The sequence below is a fragment of the Bos indicus genome, chromosome 1 (genome assembly GCF_029378745.1).
Source record: "Bos indicus isolate NIAB-ARS_2022 breed Sahiwal x Tharparkar chromosome 1, NIAB-ARS_B.indTharparkar_mat_pri_1.0, whole genome shotgun sequence".
Lineage (NCBI taxonomy): Eukaryota > Metazoa > Chordata > Mammalia > Artiodactyla > Bovidae > Bos > Bos indicus.
In genome coordinates, this window is record NC_091760.1 from 97,423,529 (window position 1) to 97,450,749 (window position 27,221).

At 35.9% G+C, this 27,221-nt stretch overlaps 1 protein-coding gene across 3 annotated transcripts; it reads right to left on the minus strand.

The window, feature by feature from the left end:
- Window positions 1–650: 650 nt before the first annotated feature.
- On the minus strand, window positions 651–26,828 carry SKIL (SKI like proto-oncogene). Of its 3 annotated transcripts, XM_019959715.2 has the most exons (7): window positions 26,490–26,828; window positions 23,062–24,835; window positions 11,643–11,740; window positions 9,930–10,162; window positions 6,213–6,454; window positions 5,697–5,921; window positions 651–5,026 (listed from the first exon to the last, which is right to left on the minus strand). In XM_019959715.2, exons 2-7 carry the CDS (start codon window positions 24,157–24,159, stop codon window positions 4,868–4,870), a joined length of 2,055 nt encoding a protein of 684 aa, XP_019815274.2. In that variant the 5' UTR covers window positions 24,160–24,835; window positions 26,490–26,828; the 3' UTR covers window positions 651–4,867. The 3 variants fall into 3 exon arrangements, with proteins under 3 accessions (XP_019815274.2, XP_070648102.1, XP_019815266.2); XM_070792001.1 differs by lacking the exon at window positions 26,490–26,828 and having other exon boundaries at window positions 5,766–5,921; window positions 23,062–25,865; XM_019959707.2 differs by lacking the exon at window positions 26,490–26,828 and having other exon boundaries at window positions 23,062–25,863.
- Between the last annotated feature and the right edge of the window lie 393 nt (window positions 26,829–27,221).

Sequence of the window (27,221 nt, forward strand, 5' to 3'; positions counted from 1 at the left end):
TCTTTCCCTCCTTTGGATCACTCAGTTGAGATGTCACTCACCAGACTTGAAGAGATTCATGGACAGGTTCAAACAGTGGGAACTGAGCTCCTGTCAATCAGTGGCCCTGTGAGTGAGCTGGGAAGCAGATCAGAGCTGTCAAGCTCTCATTCGCCTTCAGCCCCAGGTTAACACCAGAAAAGTACCCTTCTAAGAGCCATCACATTCAGGCAGCCTACTCCTGGACTTCAGCCCCTCAGATACCATGTGTGATCCTTTAAGCTTCTAGCTTTTAAAATAATGTTATATAGTAACTAATACCTGAGGTGGAGGTGAGGAAAGGATGTTAAAGCAAGAATAAACACACAATAAACACACATAAAACATCACATAGGGGACTTCCCTGGCAGTCCACTAGTTAAGACTCCATGCTTCCAATGCAGGGTACAAGGGTTAGATCCCTGGTCAGGGAACTAGAGTCCCAGATGTTGTGCAGTATGGCCAACAGAATAAAACAAAATCACACAGAATTTCACATTTTACTATTTTTAAAAAGTTCCTAGTCACTTGCTGTGTAATGAATAGACTTTAAAGGAACCAAAGGAGAAAATGTCAATCTTAAGAAACAAGAAAGTTGAGTTCACACAGGATACCAAGAAGGCTTAAATCAATTTCACTGGCATTAAAAGTTTTTATTTGGAATTTGATCCACAATCTATACAAGTTATTTACAAGGCATGAAAATGGAAAACAGCACAAAATACAATTGAGGTATAAGCTAAGAGCACAGTATGTCATGTTTCAATAAATATAATTCAAAATTTGTAAACTAAGTGACCAGATAGATGAGTCTTGTTTTATAGTAAAACCATATAAAATACTTATTTCACGTGAGGTAGAGGACAGTTTTGTGTGTCATGTAATGCAACCAACCACAGCAATTTTACCCATAAAACTGTACATCATTGGCAAGATTTTAAATTGAATTATGGTCAATGTAGTCAACAATTTGTTTCAACAGTTGCACGACAGATCTTTCATTTACTGCTTTCACAGATTAGAAATTCAGAAATAATTTAAGACTACTGTGTTGGCTTAAAATTATCAGGATAAATACATACTTCTAACAGGATGGTTAAAAGCAAGTATATTTTATTTCTCCCAAACTACAATTCTCCCCAAGAGTTGTTCAAGATTTAGTAATTCTTTTAGTAGGATTTTTTTTTTAAACTATAATTACTTTAAGTATGCTGTGCTTTATTTTCAAGTGAGGTATCTATAGGAAAAAAATCTTATAAATTTCTTTTACATTCAACTAACTTAATACACTATTTTGTTTTCTAGGCCTAATTTTTTAATTTCAGTTTTTACATTTGTTCTCTTTAATTCAAACACAGTAGCACTATATAAAACATTTACTACTATCACTAAAAAAAAACAGGCTCCAAATTGCATTATGTAGTTTAAAATGGATTTTACAAAAAAAAAAAAGACTGTCCTTTTAAACAAGATGAAATATAGAATACCCATACAAATTCCTTCCAATAATGGAAATGCTTAAGTGTCTTACGCCAGGAAAAAAATTTAAGCTGTTTATTCAATCTCACAATGTATAATACAGCAGTAATGTGTCCCTTATTGCTGGCAGCTTCAATAAAAACTAACAAGTAGTTTTAAGCACAGAAATAAATGTACAGTATGAGCACAACTTTTCATTCTATTAATCTGTAATATGCTGTCGTGTGGATTAAATGCATAAGAGCAAATAAAAGTAAGGATTTTTTCCTAAGCAATCAAAACATAAGTCATTGAGTAGAAAATTTTAGAAACTGATCAAAAATCTTCAGCACCAGCTTTACTACTCATATAGGGAAATAACTTTGAGCATGTATTATATTGCTCAAGTTTATCATTTTACTTTCCTTCAAACAGAAACCAAAGATGTGTAAATGAATTGGTTGTTCTGTCATGACTTCTAGAACATATGGGTAACCAACCTGCAGGTATCACTGTACTCAGTCTATTACACCTACTTTAGCAACTGGTTTTTAATTCAATATGTACAACTTTTATATATCTCAACTGGTAATATATTAAATATATTATAAAATTAGCTCAAGAACCATTAAACATCCAAACTCTCCTGGACACAGAAATTGAAGCAAAAAAGTATGCCTTACAAAACTAAAGCACAAGCCAAACTTACATTATTGGTCAAATTCTTTCAAAGTGTTATTTGTGAAACCAGGGTTGTTCAGAGCTTCCTCAATGACAGCAGGTTTTACAATAGACTTGGTACCTTTTTCTCATCAAGTTTAGAATACAGAAACTATCATTATTCAAATTTAACATCATTCATCACCCAGTCAACTAATATTCTATCTTTTCTTCCTTTTAAAGATGCTCTAGCACTTGTGATATGTCATTCCTTTAACACAGCTTTTGAAAGTATTTTTATATTTTTCCTAAAAAGAAAAATATTATGACGTCTGAGGGAAAATATTCTTGCCTGATGAGCTGGCACCCAAAAGTTAACATTAAAACAAACTTTAAGCTAACAACCAACACACAAAATGGGCATGCAAAGAATAGAAGAATAATTATATGGATAAGATATTTTTAGCAGAGGCCACTTGTAAAGTATTACAAAGTCTCTATACTTTCAAGCTATGTTGTACAGTTTAACTTAAAATTACTTTTATCTAGAATAGGCATACTATTTACAATTGGCTTAAAAAAAAAAACACTATTTTCAAAGAAGTTAGAAACTGATGGCACATTAATGTATCTTCTGAAAAATGAAGACTATACAATTTCATGTGGCAAGTTTCCCTTATGTGAAGGACTAGAAAAAATAGTTCTTTATTCAAAGCTAATAAATTAAGAGCTTATGACAATTTAAAGGTGATTAAGCATTGCTTAGAATTTTTAAAAACATATTTTAATGATTAAACAAATTATTTTAGATGTTTTGACTTGAAACTTCAATAGCTTATCATTTTAACTAAGTAACATAAGTAGATTTTGAGTGAAATAGAAAAATAAATTATACAGGCTTGAGTTTTACCTCCCAAAAACCTTAGCTGTGATGCAACTAATCCACAACTAAAACGAAACTGTGTCATAAATTTCTTTGTGTTTTTCTTTCTCCAGATAAAGGCAAATAAAAAGTATTAGAAGCATATGTCATTTGTAATATTTATTCCTGTATGTCATTTTAACATGTGTTCTTCCTTAAGGAGATTCCAAGGATCAACCAATTAAACTGCAGGGTTAACACAGTAAAACTTAAATGGAAAATAGAAAATACACATTTAGATGATATTCTAGTAAAGAAACTATACTTTGGGAAGTACAAAAATTCTTTTAGGCTATGTAAGTACCATTAAGCAAAATATGAAAATAACTGGTTAAATGATAACCTACTTACTTTTGAAGTTCTATACCAAGTATCTATTGTCTATTATGGGAAGAGTAAATAACCTCAACTTTAGCTGATTTATTTATAAAATAAATTTAGCTCTCAAGTAATTTCATATAGTACCATACACAAGAATATAAAAATTAAATTCATGAGATAACAATGTCAATTAATGGTAGCTTCAGGAAACTTTCTTTTAAAAAATGCATACTAAGAATTTTACCTAGTATCTTTTAAGCCAAGAATTAACTAACATGAAATTTGCCATTAATGATAGACTTTTCTGTGCAAAAAAAAAAAAAAAGTGCAGAAAGAAGTTGTCCCTCCCCAAACTATGGAATTTCTGTCTTCTAAAAACTATCTAAAAATCTCTTAGTAGCAGATAAGTAAACTTCCCTATATTAACCTATCATACACTACTAGTTGACTGTAAATTCCTGATTTTGATATTAAATAATAATTGAAAATGGTCCATTCATGCACATTTGGTAAGACTTAACATTTAAACATACAAAAGTCCAAAATAACCTTCAAAGTGTTTAATATCTTACAATTTAAAGGAAAACAAATCCATTATATAAATTTCAGTACGACCCACAACTACATAAAAAACTGTACAGGAGGATTATGGATTGTATAGAAACCGATGTACATCAATGGGATCAGTTTTTCTCAAGTACATTAATATTTTCACAACACTATTAACAACATAAACAAAAGTTCAAAAATTACGACATTTTATTCCCTCTTCTAAAGTTGCTGCATAAAAAATTTTCTCTAAATATAACCACATTTAAACAGAAAATCTAATTATAACTGCTTCTTGAGTTTAGCAGCAGTATATAAGAAAGCATGTTATCTTTTCCCTTGGGGTGTGCTATAACCTCATCAATGAAATTCCTCTACTGACAAAATGTCTCTTAGGAGACATTAAATAGAAAGGAACTGATGGAAATTCATGCCACAAGACGAAACAAAAAAAATTTTGATTATAATAATGAGTATACTTTCAACTTAGAAAGGAGATTGAGTTAATGAAAAAAATGGACAACTCCTTGAGTAGCTCTATATATGAAATATGAAGCCATCATTGTATCTAAAATTGAGTCTAAAATATGGATAACAAAATTGATCAAAACTATTTTCCATCACACAATGCAGCTTTTAAAAAGTATGCAATTGTTAAACTGCATTAGAAATATAGGCATCATATCTAATAGTTGAAATTGCAAAGTATTGGTTTGAAGCTGGTTGAAAAGAAAAGTACAAAGAAACATACATTTTCATTCTTTTGGAAAATGTAAAAATTTATATACTAATATATAATCTCTTCACTTTCTCTGATCTACAAATAGATAGAATGCCTAGTTATTTCATGCAGCTAAATTGTTCAGAATTCATTTACCAAAGTAAACAAATAAAAATAAACCCTGTTGGGAACACACAGATGGATTTCTTTGAAGGTTTCTATTCTTTAGCAGTCTTTGATGATTTCAAAATTTGCAGCTTTAGCTCTTTTATCATCATCTCTAACTTCTGTCTTGCCTCCCGTTCCTGTCTGAGTTCGTCTTGGAGCTCTTGCCTATCAGCCTCAGCATGGTCCAGTCTCTGTCTCAGTTCTGCCAGCTGTGTGATTCAGAAGATTGTGTCAGTTTTTCATTCAGTTTTGGTTTTCCTTTACTTCTCACATCATGGCAAAGACCTACTTTCAATTCACTTTTTGCAAAAATGAACTATTTCACGCATAGTATAATCTCTTGAATATCCAATACTATTAATCTGACTTTGACATGACCTTAAAATGAGGGCAAAACAAAGGTCAAGGGAACTGAACACTCAGAACACTTTCATTATGCCTTACACCTCAGTATACCTTTTACCACAGCATGCTCAGATTAGGAGTTACTTGTTCATCTTTCCCAAGTTGTGAGCTACTGTGCACTTTTGCCCCAGGGCTTGTGAACATAGTAGGCAACAGTTTACGTTTGTTAAGCCATTGATTTGAAAGCCCATGTATTACATTATAATAACACTGATACTCAGATAGCTAGAGATTAGCAATTAGGACAACTAAACTACAGAAATCCAATAAAAATGTAAAGTAATGCAACAACCAAGATCAAAACAATCATCTTGAATGATATAGCATAAAATTGTGTTTAACAGAATTATCTATTTCAAAGTCTAGCCTAAATGAAACGAGTTTAACAAAAAGTAATTTCTGTAATAAAATTAAAGTAACAGCTTCAATTTCCACATTGAAAAGGCAACACTATACAAACTGTGTAATTCTTACCTGTGCTGCATATTCAGCCTCTTTATCTTTTTCTAAATTTGAGTCACAGGTACATTTTTGCTTCATTACCTGCTCTAGTTTTTTCTCTAAGTCTTTCTGTTCAACATAAAATTCTTCCATTCTTTGAGCATGTTCATTCTGCAAAGATTCAAGCTCTTTCTGTAAATTCTGCTGTTCTTCAGTAAGTTCCTTCATAGCTTTTGAACTACTCAACATTTCAACTTCCTGTAATTTAAAGAGTCACAATGTAATTTTTACTTTATTTCTATCACATTAAACCTTTCAATTCAGAGAAAAAACAGGACAGAAAGTATCTATTACAAAACTGAGGTGTCATATTAATTCTATACATAAGTAGTTATCTTGAAAACTATTTTCTCTAAAAATTTAAAAGTATATTCATATTTCTTATAAGTATAAAACTGAACAACGTTAAATACATTTATAGCATCTCATCTTGAAGAATATGCAAAAGTATTTTTTCACAATGGACTATCATTTAAATAACAATTTTACCATCTGAAGTTGTTGCTTCTTCTGTAAAATTGAGTTCAATTTTTCCTGTTGTTTTACATAAGTTCTCACTACTTCTTCCATGATTTTTCCCTTATCGTCCTCACAAGTGACGTCTTTGACAAGAAGTGGAGATGAAGCTGCAACATCACAGTCAGTTCCTGACTTGCTTGTGTCTCTGGCTAAGCTGCAAGTGGTAGACTCAGGTTTCTTTTTGCTGGTAGCATTATTCGAGACTGATGGATCTTCCAAGGTAAAAAAGAAGTAACAAAGTATAAACACCACTCTGTCAAAAGTCACTAGAATGATCCATAAATGAAATTAAGAAAACAATTTCATTTATAAACAAAATAAAAAAATAAAGATACTTAAGAATAAACTTAACAATAGTAGTATAAAACTTATACAACAGAAACTATAAAATATTATTGAAAGAAATAAAAGACCTAAATAAATGGAAAAGAATCCTATGTTCATGGATTGGAAAACTTAATATTAAGACGATATCATGATCTGGAAGTCAGTGATCTCCAAAATTCCTATGCTGAAATCCTAACCCCCAATGTGATGGTATTAGGAAATGAAACCTTTTGGAGATAATTAGCTCATAAGAGTAGAGACCCCATGATGGGATTTATGCCCTTATAAAAGAGACTCCAGAGCGCTCTCCCACAATTTGGGTACATAATGAGAAGACCAGGAGGCAAACCCCTGCCAGACCAAATCCACTAGTGCCTTGATCTTAAGACTCCCCAGCCTCTAGAACAGTGAAAGGGTAAGTGTCTATGGTATAAGCTACCCAGTCATGTTATTTTTGTTATAGCAGCCCAAACAGACTACAATAAATGGTAGTCTCAAACTGATTCTACTTTTTCAATGCAGACCCTATCAAAATCTCACCTGGCTGTGTGGCAGAATTTGGCAAACTGATTCTAAAACTCAAATGGAAATAAAATGAAACCAAAATAGCCAAAGTAATCTTGAAAAAGAAAAACAAAGTTGGAAGACTCACAATCTCCAATTGCAAAGCTTGTTATGAAGCTACAGAAATCAAAACCATGTGTAGTACGGACATAAAGACTGGGTCCAGAAATAAACGTATACTTTTACAGGCAACTGGTTTTTAACAAAGGTGCCAAAACAATTCAATGAGTAATAGTAGCTTTTTCAACCCTATTGGGACAACTGTATCTATATACAATTGAGGTTGAACTTCACATTTTACATAAAAATTAATTAAAAGTGGATGACCAAAGTAAGCAACCAAAGAAGGAACAAATTGGACTTCATCTGAATTTAAAACTTCTGTGTTTCAAAGGACACTACCAAGAAAGTGAAAAGACAACTGACACAATGGCAAATCCTCTAACTGGTAAGGCTCTAGTACCCAGAATGTACGCCTAACTCTTACAACAATAAAGAGACAACCCAACTTAAAAACAGCAAAGGATCTCAACGGTTCTTCTCCAAAGATTTGCAATCTTTGGACTTCCTGGTGGCCCAGTGGCTAAGACTCTGCACTCCTAATGCAGGCAACCTGGATTCCATCGCTGGTCAGAGGACTAGAGTCCACACGCTGCAACTGAGAGTGCACACGCAACTAAAGACCCTACCTATGTGCTGCGGCTAAGACCTGGCACAGCCAAATAAGTAAAAAGAGAAAGATTTGCAGTGTCCAATAAAAACATGAAAAGATATTCAGTACCATCAGTCAACTTGGAGAATTGCAAATGAAAACTATGAGATACCACTTCACAACCATGAGGATGGCTCTCATCAAAAGACAAACAATGACAACTGTTGGCAAAGGTGTGCAGAAACTGGAAACCTCAGAGACTGCTGCTAGAAATGAAAATGGTATACTGCTAAGTCACTTCAGTCGTGTCCGACTCTGTGCGACCCCATAGACGGCGGCCCACCAGGCTCCCCCTGTCCCTGGGATTCTCCAGGCAAGAACACTGGAATGGGTTGCCATTTCCTTCTCCAATGCATGAAAGTGAAAAGTGAAAGTGAAGTCGCTCAGTCGTGTCCGACTCTTCGTGACCCCATGGACTGTAGCCTACCAGGCTCCTCCGCCCATGGGATTTTCCAGGCAAGAGTACTGGAGTAGGGTGCCATTGCCTTCTCCGGAAAATGGTATGGTTGCTTTGAAAAACAGTTTGGCAGTCCCTCAAGATATTAAACATAGAGTTACCATATGACCCAGCAATTCCACTCCTAAATATATAGCCAAGAGAAATAAAAACATATGTTCACATTAAAACTTGTGCTTAAGTGTTCATAGTAGCATTAGTCGTCAGCCAAATGTGGACACATCCAAATGTCCATCAGCTGGATATCTGGATGTGTCCACATGGATAAACAAAACAGGGTCTTATCCATCCACACAACAGAAAGTTACTAAGCCATAAACAGGGAAGAAGTGCTAATACATGCTATAACATCTACTGAGGAAACATCCTTAGTGGAAGAAGCCAGGCAACAGAAGGCCACATGCTGTACAATCATTTTATATGAAATGTCCAGAACAGGCAAATCCATAAAAACAGAAAACAGATTAGAGGCTGGTAAAAGGGGAGAGTGAAGACTAACTTCTGGATTACAGGACTTAAGGTTGATGAAATGTTCTGAAATTAATTGTGATCATTATACAACTTTGTGAATTTACTAAAAACCACTCAATTGTACAATCTAAAAGGATAAATTTTATGGTATATGAATTACACCTCAACAATTTTTTTAAAGCCTCTAGAATACTTTAGGAAATATAATATAAACATGCTATAAACGTATGTTACTAATTATTCTTTGCCATAGTTAAATCCAAGGAAAATCTCAAAATTAAAGTAAAAACTCCCCCCAAAGAATCGCAACTATCTATGAAAACAATTACATAACAAAAGGATTCTTCCATTGCTCTGAGAAAGCTGAAAGAATTGTTACATTTGCTTAAGCTGTAGGCAAAACTCTGTAGCTACAGAGAGGGTAACACAGGCAGCAAGTGAGCAGACATATCTTGTTTGGTCCACCATATTTTAAAAGGCACTGTAACTATGCAGCTTTTTTTTAAATGTCCAGCCAGCATTCTGCATTTATGCCATCTGCCTGGCTCCCACAGCTATTCATTTTCAATCCTTGTTTATTCCACAACTGAACGTCTCTGAGTCCTATACCTAACTACACTTAGTACACTTCTTTCTCTTTTTAATTGAAGCAGTTGATTAACAGTATCATGTTAGTTCCAGGTGTACAACATAATTGATTCAATATTTTTACAGATTATCATATATTTTTTTAAGATAATTTTATTAATCTATTTTTGGCTACCTATTGTGCTGGCTCTTCGTTGCTAGATGGGCTTTTCTCTAGTTGAAGCAAGTGGGGGCTACTCTTCATTGCAGTGTGCAGGCTTCTCATTGCTGTAGTTTCCCTTCTTGCAGAGCACAGGCTACAGGGCGGGCGGGCTTCAGCAGCTGCAGTTCCTGGGATCTAGAGCACACGCTCAACAGCTGTGGCGCATGGGCTTAGCTATTCCCCGGCACCTGGGATCTTCCCAGACTTCAGAGTTTTGAAAGGTGTTTTTTTTTTTTTTTTTTTTTAAGATATAAGCTTCAATTATTCGGAAAATTCTCTTATTAAAAGAAACCCTCTTTTTGAAAATGCTGAATAAATATGCTGATTAGGGACATGATTTTAAAAAGGTAATTTCTGAATCCTTACCTAAGTGGCTATATAATTCTTTACTTGCTTTTAGATCCATTTTCTCCTGTTCCTCCAGTGAGACATCTGGATAAGACACTATTTTTTGATGTTTCCCACTACTGTGAGGCTTCTCTGACTGTCTTGGTATAGATTTGCTTGCCTCTGTCTTTGTGACCTCTTTAGGCTGGGGTACAGCTGAAGTAAGTGACACGTTTGGTGCAACCACTTTATCACACATGTATAAGTAGTAGCTGAAAACAAAGAATGGCAAAATAAGATACATATTACATTTAGGTAAAAATATATTAACATCAATTTCTATAGCTAAACAATTTTTTTTAACCAAAACAGATAATGCAACAATTTAGAAAATAAGGGTCTTAGAAAAGAATTCTTGAAAATGTCAGTAAGTAGTTGAGGCACAAAGAGCAAAATTATGAGGATATTTCTGTTATTTTGCAAAAAGCAGTTTCTAAACAATAAAAAGATACTCACTGAAAAGAAAATCAGTTTTCCTTCCCTCAAAACCTCATGAGAACTAAAACCATGAAGTACTTTACACAGCAGTTCAACAACCCTGAGTAGGTAATGTTTATGCCCAAAGAAAACAAACTACAAGGTACTTCGGAGGACCATTTCCCTGTGTGCCACCCCTCCAAAGCAAGGAGCCCTTGCTCTGCTATAGTGAGGCTGATTCAGGCCACACTGCATGGCTATGGCCTGATTCACTGCAGCCCCAAAGCTCCCAGGGCCCTTCTCTCTTTTCAAGAAAACAATCAGTGTTCTGAACAACGCCCAGCTACTGGGCTATCCTCCTTGGATCAGACTCCACCACGCAATCTTCTGAAAATAGTTTGATATTTCCTACTTAATTTGATAAAACAGCAATAATAAAATCAAGCAAAACTAAGATCAAAGGGATAACCACCAATACCAATTTTGCTCAAAGCTCACATAAAATTGTGCAAGAGATTATCTGAGAGACCTATGGAACAAATTTGAGCTAGATATTTAAGTACCATACGATTAACTATAATCTGCTTAACCTTTAACCAAAAGATGCAACCATTTAAGTGACCTAACACTTCATCCTCTAAGTTCTAAATAATATCCTCTTATATTACATTTTCTTTGTACAGGACATCTATATTGTCCCTCTAGACCAATTACATGAATTCTGAGGGTGAAAACTCAGTATCCTGCAAAAAAAACTGACAGGTTTAATACTGCTCCAAAGCTTATTTCAAATGTAAAAGGAATAGAAGGAACTATATAAATGTAAGATTGAGATTCTCCATCACTGTGCTTGAGGAGATAAATGTGTACAGCAGCAGATAAAAGTCTAGGTTTTTTAAATAAAAAGTTTATAATCTAAGGTGTATCTTTATTGAAAATATGAACATTGATTTTGAGGGGTGCAGCTACTATGAAAGCCTCTAAGTTCAAAAAAAGGTTCATTTTAAAAAATCAAAGTTGTACACCACACTCTTGGAGAGTTGGTTTACCTCTTGAAGGGAAGTAAGGAAAATTTTTAAACTTTCATTTTTTCCACTTTAGGGCAAAAAGGAAATAACATATTTCCAGGAAAAAACATAGAAACATACAAAAAAAGTTAATTCAAATATTCAACCTATTTGAATTCATTCCCTGGATTAGCAAAAAAAAAAACCTAGAAAAGCATCTGCTGTATAGATGTTGAATGAAGGAACAAATGTGCTAATACCCACTCACCTGGGATGTAAAAATGAATGTGTCTGAGAGACATGATCACCTTCCTGTTTTATAACTGGATACCATGACTGCAATTCCATTCCTGGTGGTGTATCTATCTGTAGAAAATGTAGAAGTGGAAAAGTTTATTGAAGGAAGATATGATGGTTAATCTTAGGTGTGTATTCAACAGAGCCGTAGGCTGCCTCTGGAGAACACTGACTAGTAAAGAATTATGTAATTCAAGAATCATCTTTGAATAGGGCAGTCTTTCTTTAAAATACCAGGTCTAGTCACTTAAAACTCAAAGAGACATTAACTACCTCATCACAAGAACAGCTTCAGCATGTATATTAACATGGACTACCAGAAATGATTTCATCAAATATCATACTTATGGAATCTGTGTTAAAAATCCATTTTAAATAACAGTACTCTGCAAATGTACAGTATTTCTTAGCATACTACATTAGATAACATCCTACAGCAATACTTTGCCGAATTTCGAAACCACTTTGTCTGCTAACACTTATCAGTAAACCACATTTTATCATAAATAGGAAAAGCTCTTTTTAGCCTTGTACTTGTAAATAAAGGAAAAGGAGAGGGTAACTGGCTACCTCAAAGTTCATGATAAGAACTTTATATCCTGCTGAATTCTAACAAATAGCTTATTAAGTTAGGTACAATTATCTCCACTTTACAGATCAGAAAACTGAGGCTCAGAAACTGAGAAAAAATAAATAACCTGTGGTTACTAACTTCCTCATTTGGTTTGTTTTACACGTCTCCCCTCCCCCTACATACACATATTGGGAGATCAACATTTTGTTAAGAATTATTGGGCAAAGAATTTAAAAGACTAACAAGACCATAAGATTATAGGGAAAAGAATAATATTTTGAAAGGATTTAAGAGGTGAGTATTCAGTGAGGGCCTCTAGACTCTATATACAGAGTAGAATTTGTTTTAAAACTTCACAATCCTGGTCAAGTGTTCTAAAGAAGTTCAGGATCTGGGGCAAAATCAACTGCTTATTTATAAAATACAACAATCATTTGTTTACATAATTTCTCAGCCTATAGCTTAGTTCTACCATAAATTAGAAGGGGAACTGACTAATGGCAACAGAAATACTAAATGATAGATGCCAGGTGCCAGCTGACAGCCTAAAGAGAGAGAAGAATTACAAGACACAAACACAAAAACTGATTCAAAAAGCAAGACAATCAGAGGGCTTTCTCATACACAGGCTAGGAAAAATAATATATCTCAACTGTTCCCTATCCTTATTCCAACAGAGTGTCTAATGTTTAAGAAGTCTTGAGTCAATATGACATAGTTATAGTCAATATTTATACTCATAAGTAGTATACCATATATATACATATTCATACATACACTTAGAAAGACTGAAAAGTATTTGGCATTTTAGATTTTAAAAAAGGTTAAAGTTTTTTAAAAAGACACAGTGCTGAGAAGAGTAGTTTCATTATCTAGAAAACTCATTTAGGCAGAACATTTTTCACCCCAACACTGTAATGAAAGAGGTGTTAATGAACAAAAAGCTCATTCTAACAAATCAATGAAATATAAGATCAGCTCAAAATAAATGAGAAATTCCTTTTTAGAGGTCATTTGTTAAATTCATTATTTATAAATAATTTATAATAATATAATAATATAATATAATTATATTATATAATATATATATTATATTATATATATTATATATTATATATTATATATTATATATTATATATTATATATTATATATATATTATATATATATATTATATAATAATATAATAATATAATATAATATAATAATATAATATAATATAATATAATAAATAATTTATAAATACACATTATTTAGAAAATAAAGAAAGCTCCACTTTACATCAGTTTTATATCTGAGACATCCTGGATGTACTACTGCCCAAGAAATCAACAGTTTCCAGATTTTTTTAATTAAAACTATTAAAATTGATATTTATATTTAAAAGTTTTTACTATTATGGATAGCTGGATTTTAAATCTTCAGAATAACAAATTCTAAACTTCTTCAGCCAAAGATCTTGACTTCACATCTGACTCAATTTTGATCATGTTCATTTCAAAATTCTATAGCTTGATAAGTTTGTATAAGTTTTACTTTTTTATTCATAATCCACACTCAGTATAGTTTTGCTTTTATGATATATCTAAACTTCAAATGCCACCTTAAATAACTGTTAGCACATTCGTTTCTATTTAAACACCCATCCCTCTCTTGTTTCTGACCTTTGTTTCCTATTCTTGTACCTACCCACGAAGAGAGACCCAGAGGAGGGGGTTCTTAAAAAAACCTACCTTAAAGATCATCTAGTGCAGTCCTCTAGCAAATGTTTGAATTTCCTATACAAGGCTCCTGATGAGTGGTTATCTGGCCTCTGCTTAAGTAGCAGCTTGAGGTCAAGGACTGTCTTAATTACTTTCGTATTTTCAGTACCTAGCACCACGCCTGGCAATGCAGTAGAGACTCAATAAATATTCGTTGAATGAATTCTGAATGACAGTGTAGCTCATTAAATTCCCAGGGTGGCCCCCTTTAAGGTTACTCTGCTACTAGTCCCTTTCACATTTACTAATACCCCTTTATTCCATGAAGTGTTGAAGAATCTCAACTGTCTCTGGGTGCATTTTTAGAGATCCGATTTACAAATTAAATAATATAAATGATGGGGAAATGCACAACACTAACCATGATAAAATGTTGGGAGTTAATTTTACCTAATATTCTGTGGTAAGCCATAAACACATTTACAACAAATTATCCTAACTGCATGTTAAAAACAATTAAGAAAAGAACACAACAGAACATTCACAGTCATGCCAGATTTTCTCATCTATTCTGCATTTGTGGCAACATACAAATTAGGTCGTCAAAAAAATAACAGTATAATTAAATGGCACAGCAGTAATGCTACTACTGATCAGGAATAAAAATGAAACACCAAGATACAGCTATTGCCTTTTCTTTTACCTTTCAATATGAGGGTAATTTATTCCCTTCAAGTAATTAAACACTAAAACAGACTACATTACATTATTTGGCAAAGAAAAGAAATAGATCACTTAGTAGCTCAAGTTAGAGCCTTAACATTTTAAAATACTTTTATCATTCAACTTCCCCATCATTATCTACCACAAAATGAACAGATGGCATCCTCATCTGAAACACATAAGAAAAATTTCAGGCATGATTTCATTCCTAAAGTTCTTTCTCTAAGTCATAAAACAACAAATACGTCTAAGAAAGCAAAATTTAAACAAGTCTAAAATGTATAGTAGAAGAATTAATTTTAAATAAGTAAATATTAGAAAATGTTTTACACAAAGTTTCTCTAAGTTTCAACTTAACTGTGTTATGTATACATGACCTTTTAATAATCAGGTTTCCTGATAAAGAACTACTGTATTTCGGTACAATGCTTATTAGTCTCACAATGACAAATAATATAGAAAATCTGGTTTCATTTACAAAAAGACCAATAAGTATTTCTGTCATCACTTTGTAGTAACAAAAGCAATTTCATCCACTCAGCACCGTTAGTACATATACATTCCAATTTGCACTAAAAAAATATATAGACAAATAAGACAAAAACCCTTTAAAACTCCCAGACTTATCTTCAATAGTGACCTCTGATTTTAGGTGGCACTCTTAGTTTCTAATTATAGTGGCAGATTAATATTGTGATCTTTAATTAAATCCTAATGACAAACATTGATGAACTGAAGTAATCAAGACAATATCTCAAAGTATTGATGGGATTTTAAAAGTTCCCCTCAAAAAATCTGGATTAAATTTTTTTACTATATGGGAAAAGAATTTTTTAAAATAGAATTTAGGAAGACAAAAATTAATTTTTACATTTTGGTATTTATAAGCCAGTATATGTATGAAGGACTGGTAGATTGGTAAGTTTCATAGTCTATACCTATTTCATAGTCTATACCCATATTTCACACCTATAATGGTGTGCTTCCATTAAATAAAATATAATGCATATTAAATACACATTATTTTATACAGCCAAACATAAATTGTTAGCAACCTTAGTAAATACATGACTGAACACACCGTTAAGCAATAACTCCTTAGGTATAAAGCAAATGTCCCTACCAAGTTCATTATGTGTAATACTAAGACATTCAAGTGGTCCATAAATGATTTCAGGACACTAGACACCCTACCACCCTCTCAGACAGCTGCCAACATACTCTTACTGAAAGAAATGGAATCTCTCAGAATAGGATAAGGTTTCCTCAATACTTTCAACATGTTGTGAATGAGTGTTTCAACAACTGAAATAGGAATAGTGTTACAAGGTAGCATTTTAAGGCTTAGTTTTGTGCCTCATTTCACTGTAAAAGTAATCACTGTAATGATTAATTATAATTATTAATCAACCTGATACAAACCTGTAACAATATGATCTAAGAACTTCCACTAACTTATCAAAGATGATCTGCAGGAAATCATGGGCTTCCCCAGTGGCTCAGTGGTAAAGAATTCGCCTGCCAATGCAGGAGACGTGGGTTTGATCCCTGGAAGGGGAAGATCCCCAGCAGAAGGAAATTGCAACCCACACCTGGGAAATCCCATGAACAGAGGAGCCTGGCAAGTCCACAGAATCCCAGAGAATCAGACACAACTTAGCAACTAACAACCACAACAAGCAGCAATCAGCAATCAGCAATGTCTCCTGCTACTCAACACTACAAAATTGTGTCATCTACCTCATAAAGCCAATTTTAGGTTTAAAGTGCTTAAAAACTCGCACAGGAAAAGCGAAGGCTCACATTCTTATGTGCAATTATCATTTAAATCCTTCATGGAAACAAAGACATGTAAAAATCAGTAGTATAACATCACTTCCTTTTCTATCTGAACAAACTGATAAAAATCGTGTTAATTTCTGGGACTTAAAAAAATTAACTTCTTTACAGTGGCATTCTATGGTGTCTAGTTCACTTAATATTGCAATTATTTGAAAATTTACGTGTCACATACATCCTTTCACTAAACTATGTGTCAAAAGTTAATCTATGTAAATGTAAGGCTTTGCTTTTCTATCCCATTTCAGGATATATGCTTTTAAAAAACTGAGATTATTTTGACCTTCATATAATGTAAATTAACATCAAAATGTAAACTATTTTATTATGTGCAATAGAATGCACTTTTAAAATTTTACTCTATTTCATGTATTTTTAAAGTGCTGATGACCCACTAAATTGACTTCCTTTACATCCCCCCATCCTTCTCAACTGAGGTTCTCAAGAGACAAGCCTAAATTCTGCAAAGTCCCCATTGTATGCATTAAATTAACTTCTCTCCAAAGTACTTAGAACAGTACTATATACAATCTTTCTAAAGGGCTTAATTCTCCTCAGAGAACCCCAGATGGGAAAGGGTATATAGATGAAAAACTGCAATTTGATGACTGCTGCTCTAAGTGCAAGTTCTACAGTTTATCCAAATGTATTATTTCAACAATTAGTCCTAAATTAACAAGCGCACTCTACAGATAATTTTGCACAGATCTGTAATACAAAGCATTACAGATATAAAGGAATAAATTCCCATGGTGGTTATCACTCCATGGTAAAATGATGAGAAAATTCTGTTTTCTTCTTTGCACTTTTTTTAGGATGTACTATAATGGGCCTATAGTGCTTCCATAATCACACCAAAAAACCTTTTCAAAAAGGAGTAAAAGCCTTATTTTTATGTACCAAAGTGATTTTTAGTTAAGTTTAATTTTTGTATTCTTTGTCCCCAAAGATACTCAAAATACACACTTTTAAGGTTATTTGAAACCGTAAAATAAATTCAATACCACAAATAAAAACAAAATGCTATATTGCTTTAAAACTAAACTGTTTTCCTCCTTGAAAATCACTGGTAGCTTTCTACGGCTAGTAAGACTTTTCATTCAGTTTTATCCAAACCTTTGTTAAGCATCTACCACCTTCTACATTTAGAAACTACAGGATGCATTCCTGGCCCAGGGAGCCTCCAGCTAGTCTTTACACACACACTTCTGTGACCCATTTCTAAGTTTCAGAATCAAAATGAGTTTTAAACTAACTGTGTGTGTGTGTGCTCATTCACATCAGTCATGGCCAACTCTTCGAAACCCCTTGGAGTATAGTGCACCAGGCTCCTGCATTCACAGGATTCTCTAAGCAAGAATACTGGAATGGGCCATCATGGCCCCCTCCAGGGAAACTAACTTACATCTGTCCTATTCAATACTCTTTCTGCCTAACATGGGGCTATACTGTATTTAGTGATGGAACTAAACCACACCCTTAAAAATGGTTAAGGTTTAATTATATATTCTTTAGGTTTCTTGTAGTCAAATAAAATCCTTACATTACTTTAATGTACATGTAACATACATGAAACCTCAAAAGAGCAAAATTTTACACATGGACAAAATATATATTCCCACACTAGTTTTACCTCTTTACTTGATCAAATTGAGTCCTGGCTCCATATGTTCTGCTTTCAGAATTCTAAAGGCATTAAAATTATCCAATTCTTGCTTTCCTCCTTATTCTCAACTGGCATAAATTATAACATATGCATAGCTACAAGAACACTATTGGCTGACTATGCACTGATTCAGGCCTATCCCTTTTCTTCAAAGTTTTTAAGGAGACTTGATTTCCTTGAAGTTTTTCAACATTTCTCAGACCAAAAGGATCAAGTTTTTTTAGCAGAAGCCTTTTTAAAAATATTAACATTTTTAAAAGTTCTACCATTTTTTAATGATAAAAATGAACAGACTATATTTCTAAACCATAAGGGGGCACTATTCCCAAAGCCATTCTAATGATTCCACTGAAATGTCCCTATAACATATTTTATAACAAACTTGTTTTATACTTTCTTCTTGCAAACTTCATTTTGGTAAGTAAACAAATATCCAACTAATATAATTACTGTGTACAAACAATTAATGTGAGATACATTTGAGCCCAATACTCAGTTATCTTACTTAGAAATATCTTCAGATACCTCTAGAAAAATCAAGAAAAGTGGGGAAAGGAAAAATCCAAAATTACATATTAGTAAATATTTCAATCATAGTTTGAAGTATCATCCTATGTTTCTAGACTCTTCAAAAATACTTTTACATCCACTCCCTCATTTGATCAGTTGTCTTATTCAATAGTTTACTTGCAAATTATATGTTTATTAAGGGTTAAACCATCATTTTTCACAAAAAAAAAAAATCCCAATTATTCTAAAATACAGGGTTGTCTCTTAAAAATTTGTTCAGTTTAAAAAAGTTTCCTTTTCCCTGAGTAACTGACATGCCAAGCACTAGACTAAATTCTGGGAAAATCCAGAATTTAGAGTCTCTAAACCCATTAAGATAGTTGTTAATTTTAGAAAGTCAGACAAAAATATTCATACTGGTCCCTTCTATGAGCACAAATACTTCATTTGATTCTGAGCTTACCACCACTTGATAAAAATTTATGCTAATCATAAAATGCAAACTACGCCTCTGATGTAACAAATTACCATCAAATCTATCACAATTAGTATTTTACATATTACATATTTTGTCCCAACACAACTCTTATAGTTACCCATCCTCTCTAGTGTATTTCCTTCCCTCATTTAGGTTTGTACTAAGAAACACACTTCCTAAACAAAAGTAACTCTCAAAAATAGCTTACAAGAGGGGAGAAAGTTTTTGTAGTATTATTATTCCAAATGACCTCTACAGAAATGAACTGTAAGAAAAATGCAATACTAAAAGTGAAATGTTGAATAGACTTTAAAAGGAAAACTTCTAAGTTGATATCTTTAAGTAATCTATTCGCATCACAGATAATTCATAGGGCCTTTTCCCTAAGTAGGAATAAACACTATACTATTTTACAGTCAAGTCTAAATGCTAGAAATCTAAATTTTAACTCCTAAAAAAAAAAATAAGGGCATAAATCATCTTTACTTAGTGATCTGGAGATTGTTGGCCACATGCTCTAACAGGAAAGAATCACCTATAAAGATCTTATCAATTGACTACAAATAGGTTTTTCTAATGTGCTTGAAAATAATCCAAAGTAAACATTACTCTTCAAATTTTATTTACAAATGATCAGTTTGCTTGGCAAACCTTTTTCCAGATAGAAACATAAGACTCAACAAAATCAGAATTAGATCAAATAACACTGGAAGCTTGGAAAAGAATCCAAGCTTGGAAAAATTATATTCTTGCATATATTTGCACACTGTAAAATACTATAATCATTTTTATAATAAAAACATAAAAAACTCAAATGATATGAAGAGGTAGTTTAGTTTTTATAACACCACTTTGCAAAGCAAGCTAGGCAGATCTAATATCAAGTATTATTTCTTGTGGTGACCTAAGAAAGAGTTCAAAATACTGTTATCTTTGGTGTCTGCAAAGAATAGTCAGGTCTCCACTTAGAACACTGACCATATCCCACTTATTTCTCTCATCTAAGTCCTAACTATGCAAAGTCAGTATAGTTATGCAAATAGTTTGGTAACCATTACTAATATAACTTTCATCCTTAGAAATAATTTAACAGTTGCTACATTTCAAACAATTGCCTACTGAGTTTGAGGGGGTTTTTTTAAAAGCAAGAAAACTGCTCTTTAGCTAAACATACCCGATTATATTAGTGTTCAGATTAAACCTAAAGCCCTTTAGATAAGAACTTAATATATTTAGTATATTCTTTAATTTTTTAAGCATTTTAAACTTTTTGTTTTGTATTGGAGCATAACTGATTAACAATGTTTTGATAGTTTCAAGTTGGTGGCAAAGGGACTCAGGCATACATATACATGTATCCTTTCTCCCACAAACTCTCCTCCCATCCCGACTGCTACTTAACATTGAGCAGAGTTCCTTGAGCTATACAGTAGGTTATTCTTTAATTTTTTTTTAAAAAGTCTATTTTGACTTTTTAAAATGAACTTCCTCTGGATCTATTTGGTTTGTTGGGCAACCAATTCAATGACTCATAGAAGATAATGAAAAATGTTCCCCAGTCAAAGGACCTTCTCCTTACTCCCTTCCCAGTAAAATACCTTAGTCTGAGTCTATATAAAAGTTAATAGAGAGCTTAAGAACCATTGTACGAAGGAAAGTTGACAAGAAAAGTTAATGTTTCTCAAAATTCAGTTTCTGCTATGGAGTGTGCTTTAGGGAAAAGTAGTGAAAATTTCTAGACTTCAAGTCAGAAGACCTGCATTCAATTCCCGATTCTACTGTCTTATCAGTTACACAGCCAGGAGCATGCAACCCATCTGGGACTGGTCTCTCATCTGAACTTCAAAAAAGAACTACTTTAACATGTTTTGAAGAACGTATTTCCAAAATGTGAAGTGGCAAGCACACATTACTATACATGAACTCCCCCCAAACTTCTTTCTGAAAGGTTTGATTATTGAAAATTTTCTTAAATTCTCTTAAATTGCTTAAAATTCACATTAAATTAGAAAAAATACCAAAATATGCCAAAAACACTGTAGCAAATACTGCAAAAAATAACATAGTAAAAAGATGGCAAAAAAACTCACATCTTCCCCAAATAAAAACTGAATTCAAATTAATAAATTCTGATACAATAAAAGGACTACATCCAGATGAAGGACGGTTTCAATTTTAACCAAACCCTAGCACATTCAGTTTCAGTTAAGTAAATTCATCACCTTTTTTTTTTTTTTAACCTTTATCATGGTTCTCAGGTATTTTTTTCTCACAAACACAGAGCAAGAACATTAGGCAAAGCAATTTATCCCCAAAATGCTTATGTCAGAGCAATCAAGATCAGACCAAGAACATCTGGCAAACAATGTGGCCACCTATGGACATATAAGAGTTCTAGTTAGGTTAGGGCAAAATACCATAAATATTAAGGGGGGGCATTCCACATTTTGAGAATATAGACAATTGTAATAAGCACAATCTTCAGCTTCTGACCAGGTCAGTTGTAAGCAAGTCCAACAACGTGAGAACTGGCTTGAGGTTAACTATGCTTTAAAATCAGTTAATAATGGCACCAGAACAATATAAACTTATCTAGTAGCCACAGGCGAGGAATTTCAAAGTACTGATGCTTTGGATTCAGCAAGGAGCAAACTACCCTGAATTCAAGTCTGAAAGTATCTTCACTGGGCTTCTGAAACAAATCACTGTCTTAGAACTACATTGTAACTAAATTTCCCTATTGGGAAAACTAAATTTCCCAAAAGGGAAAGACACCCTATTGAAGCACAGGACACTCAACCTTGGGTTCTTGTCTAAGCTCTAGTCTCACTATAAATAACCTTCAGTCATTTAGTACACTTCATTCATTTCTTCTGTGAACGAGAAAAGATAGACTATTTGAAGGAATAAAAAGCTAATTAACAGTGGAAAGATTAGATTTTTACGATGAAATACAGCCACCTTTTTTGTGGTACCAATAAAATAAAATCATGTATGTAAAACTATTCAAGAACAATGCTTGGTACGTTTTAACAGTGTTAGCTATTATACTGATTTTATTCAAGTAGGAAAATATTTTAAAACCAGATCCACACACTGAATATTTAATAGCCTAAATCTTATTAGCCAGGTATTCAAACTCTTGGAATGAAGATACTCATTTAGCCTATCAAATAACGCAGTGAGAAAATAATAACTTTAAAATCTCTTTGCTGGTTGTTTTTATATTCATGTTTATTTAATCTAGAATAATCTTTATTCTAGCTGTCATAAATTTTTAAATTATTCCTCTTTAAAAAAATCTTGGAGACTAGAATCACAAAGTCTTCAGATCAATCTGTCTTTTGCATTTGTTTCCAATATTGATGAAGTCTGAATATTCAATTACAGAAACAATGTCAGAAATCCTAAATATACCTCTGAAAAATGCTGTTTGGAGCCCATTACCAGAATTGTTTTGGCTAGCAATACACCATTTGCAAATGGAGATAAGACCAAAGTGTAAATTAAGAGTCCTAAGAAAACAACTGATTCAGTCATCAAAAGGCAAAATGTGTGAAAAAGAAAGCGGACTCAAGAAAAAAGCCCCAAATCCTCCACTCCCTGCTTATATAATGTTGGGAAAGTCACTTGATCTCTGAGCCTCATTCTCTTTATCTGTAAAATGGGAATAATCCCATTTCTCTCAGCAGGTTGTTTGGAACATCAAATGAGAACACACACTGGAAGCACTTTACAGCCTAAAATGTGTAATACAAACATCTTATACAGATCAATAGTTTTTGCTGTTGTTGAATGAGCAGTAATACTTTAAGTTAGATTCTAAATATACAATTTCAAAGTACACCATTACCAGTGTTCAAAATTGCTACTTAAAAAAAAAAAAAAAAAAAACTTGCCTTGGATTGAGTCCTCTTCCCATTCCTCATGCTAAATTTCTCCTTCATTTCTTCTAAAATTATCTTCAGTTTCTTTTCTTCAGGTGTCCCCAAGTATTTTTGGTTCACATGAAGATAGCAATGCCATTTGGCTGATTCAAAGCCCCAGTGGCAAGTCCTTTTGTCCGGTGATCTGTGAGAATGCATCACAAACGTCTGGGGTGCAAACATTCCACAGCACTCCAGACACTGAATACATGGAGCATCTGGCTGAACATAAAATTGGGGTGCAAATAAACCCTGACATTTGCCCAAGCATTCATGTTCCACTTCAAAGGCACTGCCAGTTTCCTTCAGCTGGGCCAATGAGTTTTTTGCAGGTAGTATACTACCATTTTGAGGAAAGGTGCGCGGCCGCAATAAAGCGTTACATAGTCTTTGTGCATCGGTTAATGTGATCAGCCCACAGGATGGGGCATTGAATGGAAGTATTCCCAGGACCTTTAAGATATGAAGCTGGTCTGATGTACATCTTGAGCAATAGATGTACAATTCATCACACACTGTATTTATTTGTTGGAGTGAAAATTCTCGGAGAACAGAATTTAGGACTTGGGGCAAACAGAGTCTCTTTTCTCCTCCAACCTGAAAACAAGAAATAGACTCCCCTTCCAACAGAGTCTGGGTGAGTTCTGTGGAGCTATCAGAAGGGATGAGCAGTGGACCAGGAAGAATCTGAGGAGATGGAAGAGGCAGAAATACCGTAGGTGACATGCTTTCTTGGGAATACCGAGCAGAAAACGCTGCTGGTCCACCCAAAGAACTCTGACTACTTAAATGGAATTGTGCCAAAGTATGTTTCAAACTGGGATTTAAATGTAAAGGTTCAGGCACAGAGGCGCAGGTCCTCTTGACATGCTCTTCGTCGGTTTCCATTGGTGTTTCATAATCATCCAAGTGTTCCTTCTTTACTGCTGGCAACTTGTTTATCATCATTTTTCCATTTGCATGAATGTCTGTCATCATCTTTTTCACTGGAGGGCTGCCATCATCTTCCATCCCATTCAATTTTTTATTTAAGCTCTGAACCAAGGAAAAATTCGTCTGTAGGTTTTCCATTGCTAAAAACTATTGTGTTAAACAAGTAAGTCTGAAATTTGCATTATTATTTAGTTGCTTATTTTAAGAGAGAGAATTGATGAATACCAATACTTATGGTAACTTATTCTCAAAGAAAATTTAAATTTCCATAGAGAGATCCCTACACTACTCAATAGATTTTGCAACTTTGTTTGGTTCTGCTAATACTTCAGTATAAGTACTGCCAGTGCTATAAAAAAAATTATGTCTAATAACAAAGAAAATAATTTTAAGAGGCACACCTCCAAGGAAACCTTTTTGTTTTTTTTAATTTTCAGGTATATGTACTAAAATCAAGTTACCAGTTCTCTCAATTCAAGATGTCCATGCTCAGTGCAACAGTTTGGTTTAGTTTTAGGCACAACACCCAAAAAGTTTATGCTTGTGTCAAAAATCACTTGTGTCAAAATTATGCACCCAAATTTAGTATTTGGCACCAAGGATACCAAAAAGGGGGGGGGGGGGGAGGGGTGGATATCTTCTCTAAAAATGATGATCTGTTGGTCTGTGTGAACAATATGAAGGCTTGAATAAACCCTCACACCAGTAACAAGAGACTCTGACTCCACTTGAACTTCTGTATTAAAAATGAAACCTAAAGAAAAATCTGCCCAGTTATCTTCAAGGATTACTGTTCATTCTTCTTTTAATTAATCTGGAAGAGAAGGGGGTTGGGGAAGAGTTACATTTGAATTTGTTCCAGAGGCCAAAGGGTCAGTTTGAAACTAGTTTCTTAATCTTAAACTGAGTTCACTTTACCAAAGGTGACACTTGAGTGATTTCTTTCAATCTAACACCAGTTAATTAGAAGTACCTTCATTTAAATCGGAAAGCAATTTGGCAAATGAGTAAAGGGAGCAATAATATCCCTCAAACGGGAGAGGTTTACTCCAACCCAGAAAAGGAAAAACCTTAAACGGATCATCTCACCCAAAACTCAGTACTAGAGGTTTTTTCTCAATTATGCAATTTTAACTAAAATAATCTATTTTAACTAAAATAACCTATTACTTCATCTCTTAATTAAAAAACAAACAAAAAAACCCCACCAGTTTCATCTAAAAATCAAACACCAGTTATAACACACCTACTACACACAAGTCACAATCTTAAGTGCATAATTAATCTAGTCAGTGTACGTTATTTTTCTGGAATAGCTATAGGCAAAAATTAGCTTTCCCTTTAAAAGGTTAGTGAATTTGCTTAATGGAAGCCAAAAGCTATAGACTCCACTCCTGGGAATCTCCATCCTTGAATAAGACTAATCCGGGACAAAAAGCACAAGGCAGACAGACCTCACAAAGAATGCAAATGGAGGAAGAGGGAAAAAGCAAAGATTCTTCTTCCACTTCCTTCTTGAGAGAAAATCCAAAAAAAATCTAGTAAACAAATTTTTGCTAGCCAAACTCCCAGCAATTTACCTTAAAACAGACCCAAAGGGTTAAGTACCAAGGCCACTAGCCAACGTACTGACTTTCGCCCACCACAGGAACACCTCAGCCTACGCAGGCCAAGGAAGAGGGCAGGAGGCATGACTTAGAATGGGGAGCCCTCAAACCCTGAAATCCTCGGCCCACGCAAAGCCACTCACCCACCTTAAACCCAAGGCGGAGGCGGGGAGAGGAGGGCAAGGGACCCGGGACGCCTCAGGCTTGCAAGCGGGTAGTGGGAAGTGGAGGAAAAGGAGTCCCCAAACCCCGCCCCCCCCGCAGTCTCGGAACACCCCGGTGCCCTCTCAACACCGCCCCGCTAAGGGGGCCGCAGGCAGGACTGTGGAAATCCCCCGCGCACCCTCTCCCCGGGAAGTTCTCGGGTGTTACCCGAGCACCCCTAAGGCTGCACCTCCCCTCGTCTGCCCAGGGCAGAGGAGAGAGGGGTCAGCGGGCGGGAGGGGCGACGAGCCGGGACCTCCCAGTCGCTGAGCGCCGACCTACCGGGTCGAGCCCGGGGCATCCCCGCGGAGCGCAGACGGGCGGCGGGCGGGGGGCGGAAGGGGACAGTGACGGGCGTCCAGGGTTCGGGGTCCCGACGGGTCCAGTCAAGTGCAGCACCCGGCCACTGCCCGCGCCCATCACTCGGGATAAGCGAGGCATCATCCGCTGTAGGACACCCGGCCCGCGCGCCCTCCGTGGCCCCGACCCCACCCGGGACCCAGCATCCGGACCCCCGACTACGGCCTCCGCACCCGAGGAAGCCCGACGAGCTTTGTTAACTCCCCTTGACGCCCGGCGCCGCCTTCGGGCGCCCCGGGAGCCGCGCGCCCCTAGCCTACCTCTGCGTCCCCCCCGCCCCGCAAGCCGAGGCCGCACCTGTGCCCGCCGCCGCCGCCGCCGCCGCCGCCGCCGCTCGCCCGCTCCCCTTGGCTGTGCCGGCGCCGCTCCGAACCCCACACACATCGCTACACACAGCCCTCTGACGTCACCGAGCCCTCGGCCCGCCCACGTCACTGCGGAGACACACGGCTTCCCGCAGACGCCGCCGCCGTCTCCGGCCGCCCGGGGGAGAGCGAGGGCGGCAGTGGGGGGAGGGGAGGAGAGGAGAACTGAGCCAGCGGCGGCACCGCGTGCGCAAGCCCGCCGCTGCCGCCTCGCGGCTCCTAGCCCCTCGGGGACGCGCGCGCCGTCTGCCCTATAGTGGCTCCCTAGGGCTCCCCCGGCCCGTCGTCTGGCGCGCGCGCCCCTCCCCCCAGGCGCGCGCCCGGCGCTCCTGGCCCCGCTCGCCGTCTGGGCGGCTGGCGCGCGGCGCTGTCTGCGGTGCACCCGGCGCAGACAGGATGTTCCCTCCCCGCCCCACCCCCACCGCCGCCCTCCCTCCTTCCTTCCTCGAGTCGCCTAGCCGGCTGTCTGGGGCCGCCACCGCCCCGCCCCCGCCCCACCCGCTGCTCCGTGGAGACGGGCCAGACCCGGGGGCGCCCTGGTCGCTCGGCCGCCGCGCGACACGGAGAGAGGGGGCAGGGCGACCGCGCGGTGCACTGTGCGCGACCCCAGCAGCCGGCTGGGCGGAGGCAAGGCCCGCCTGGCCGAGCGCCGCGGCCCGAGGTC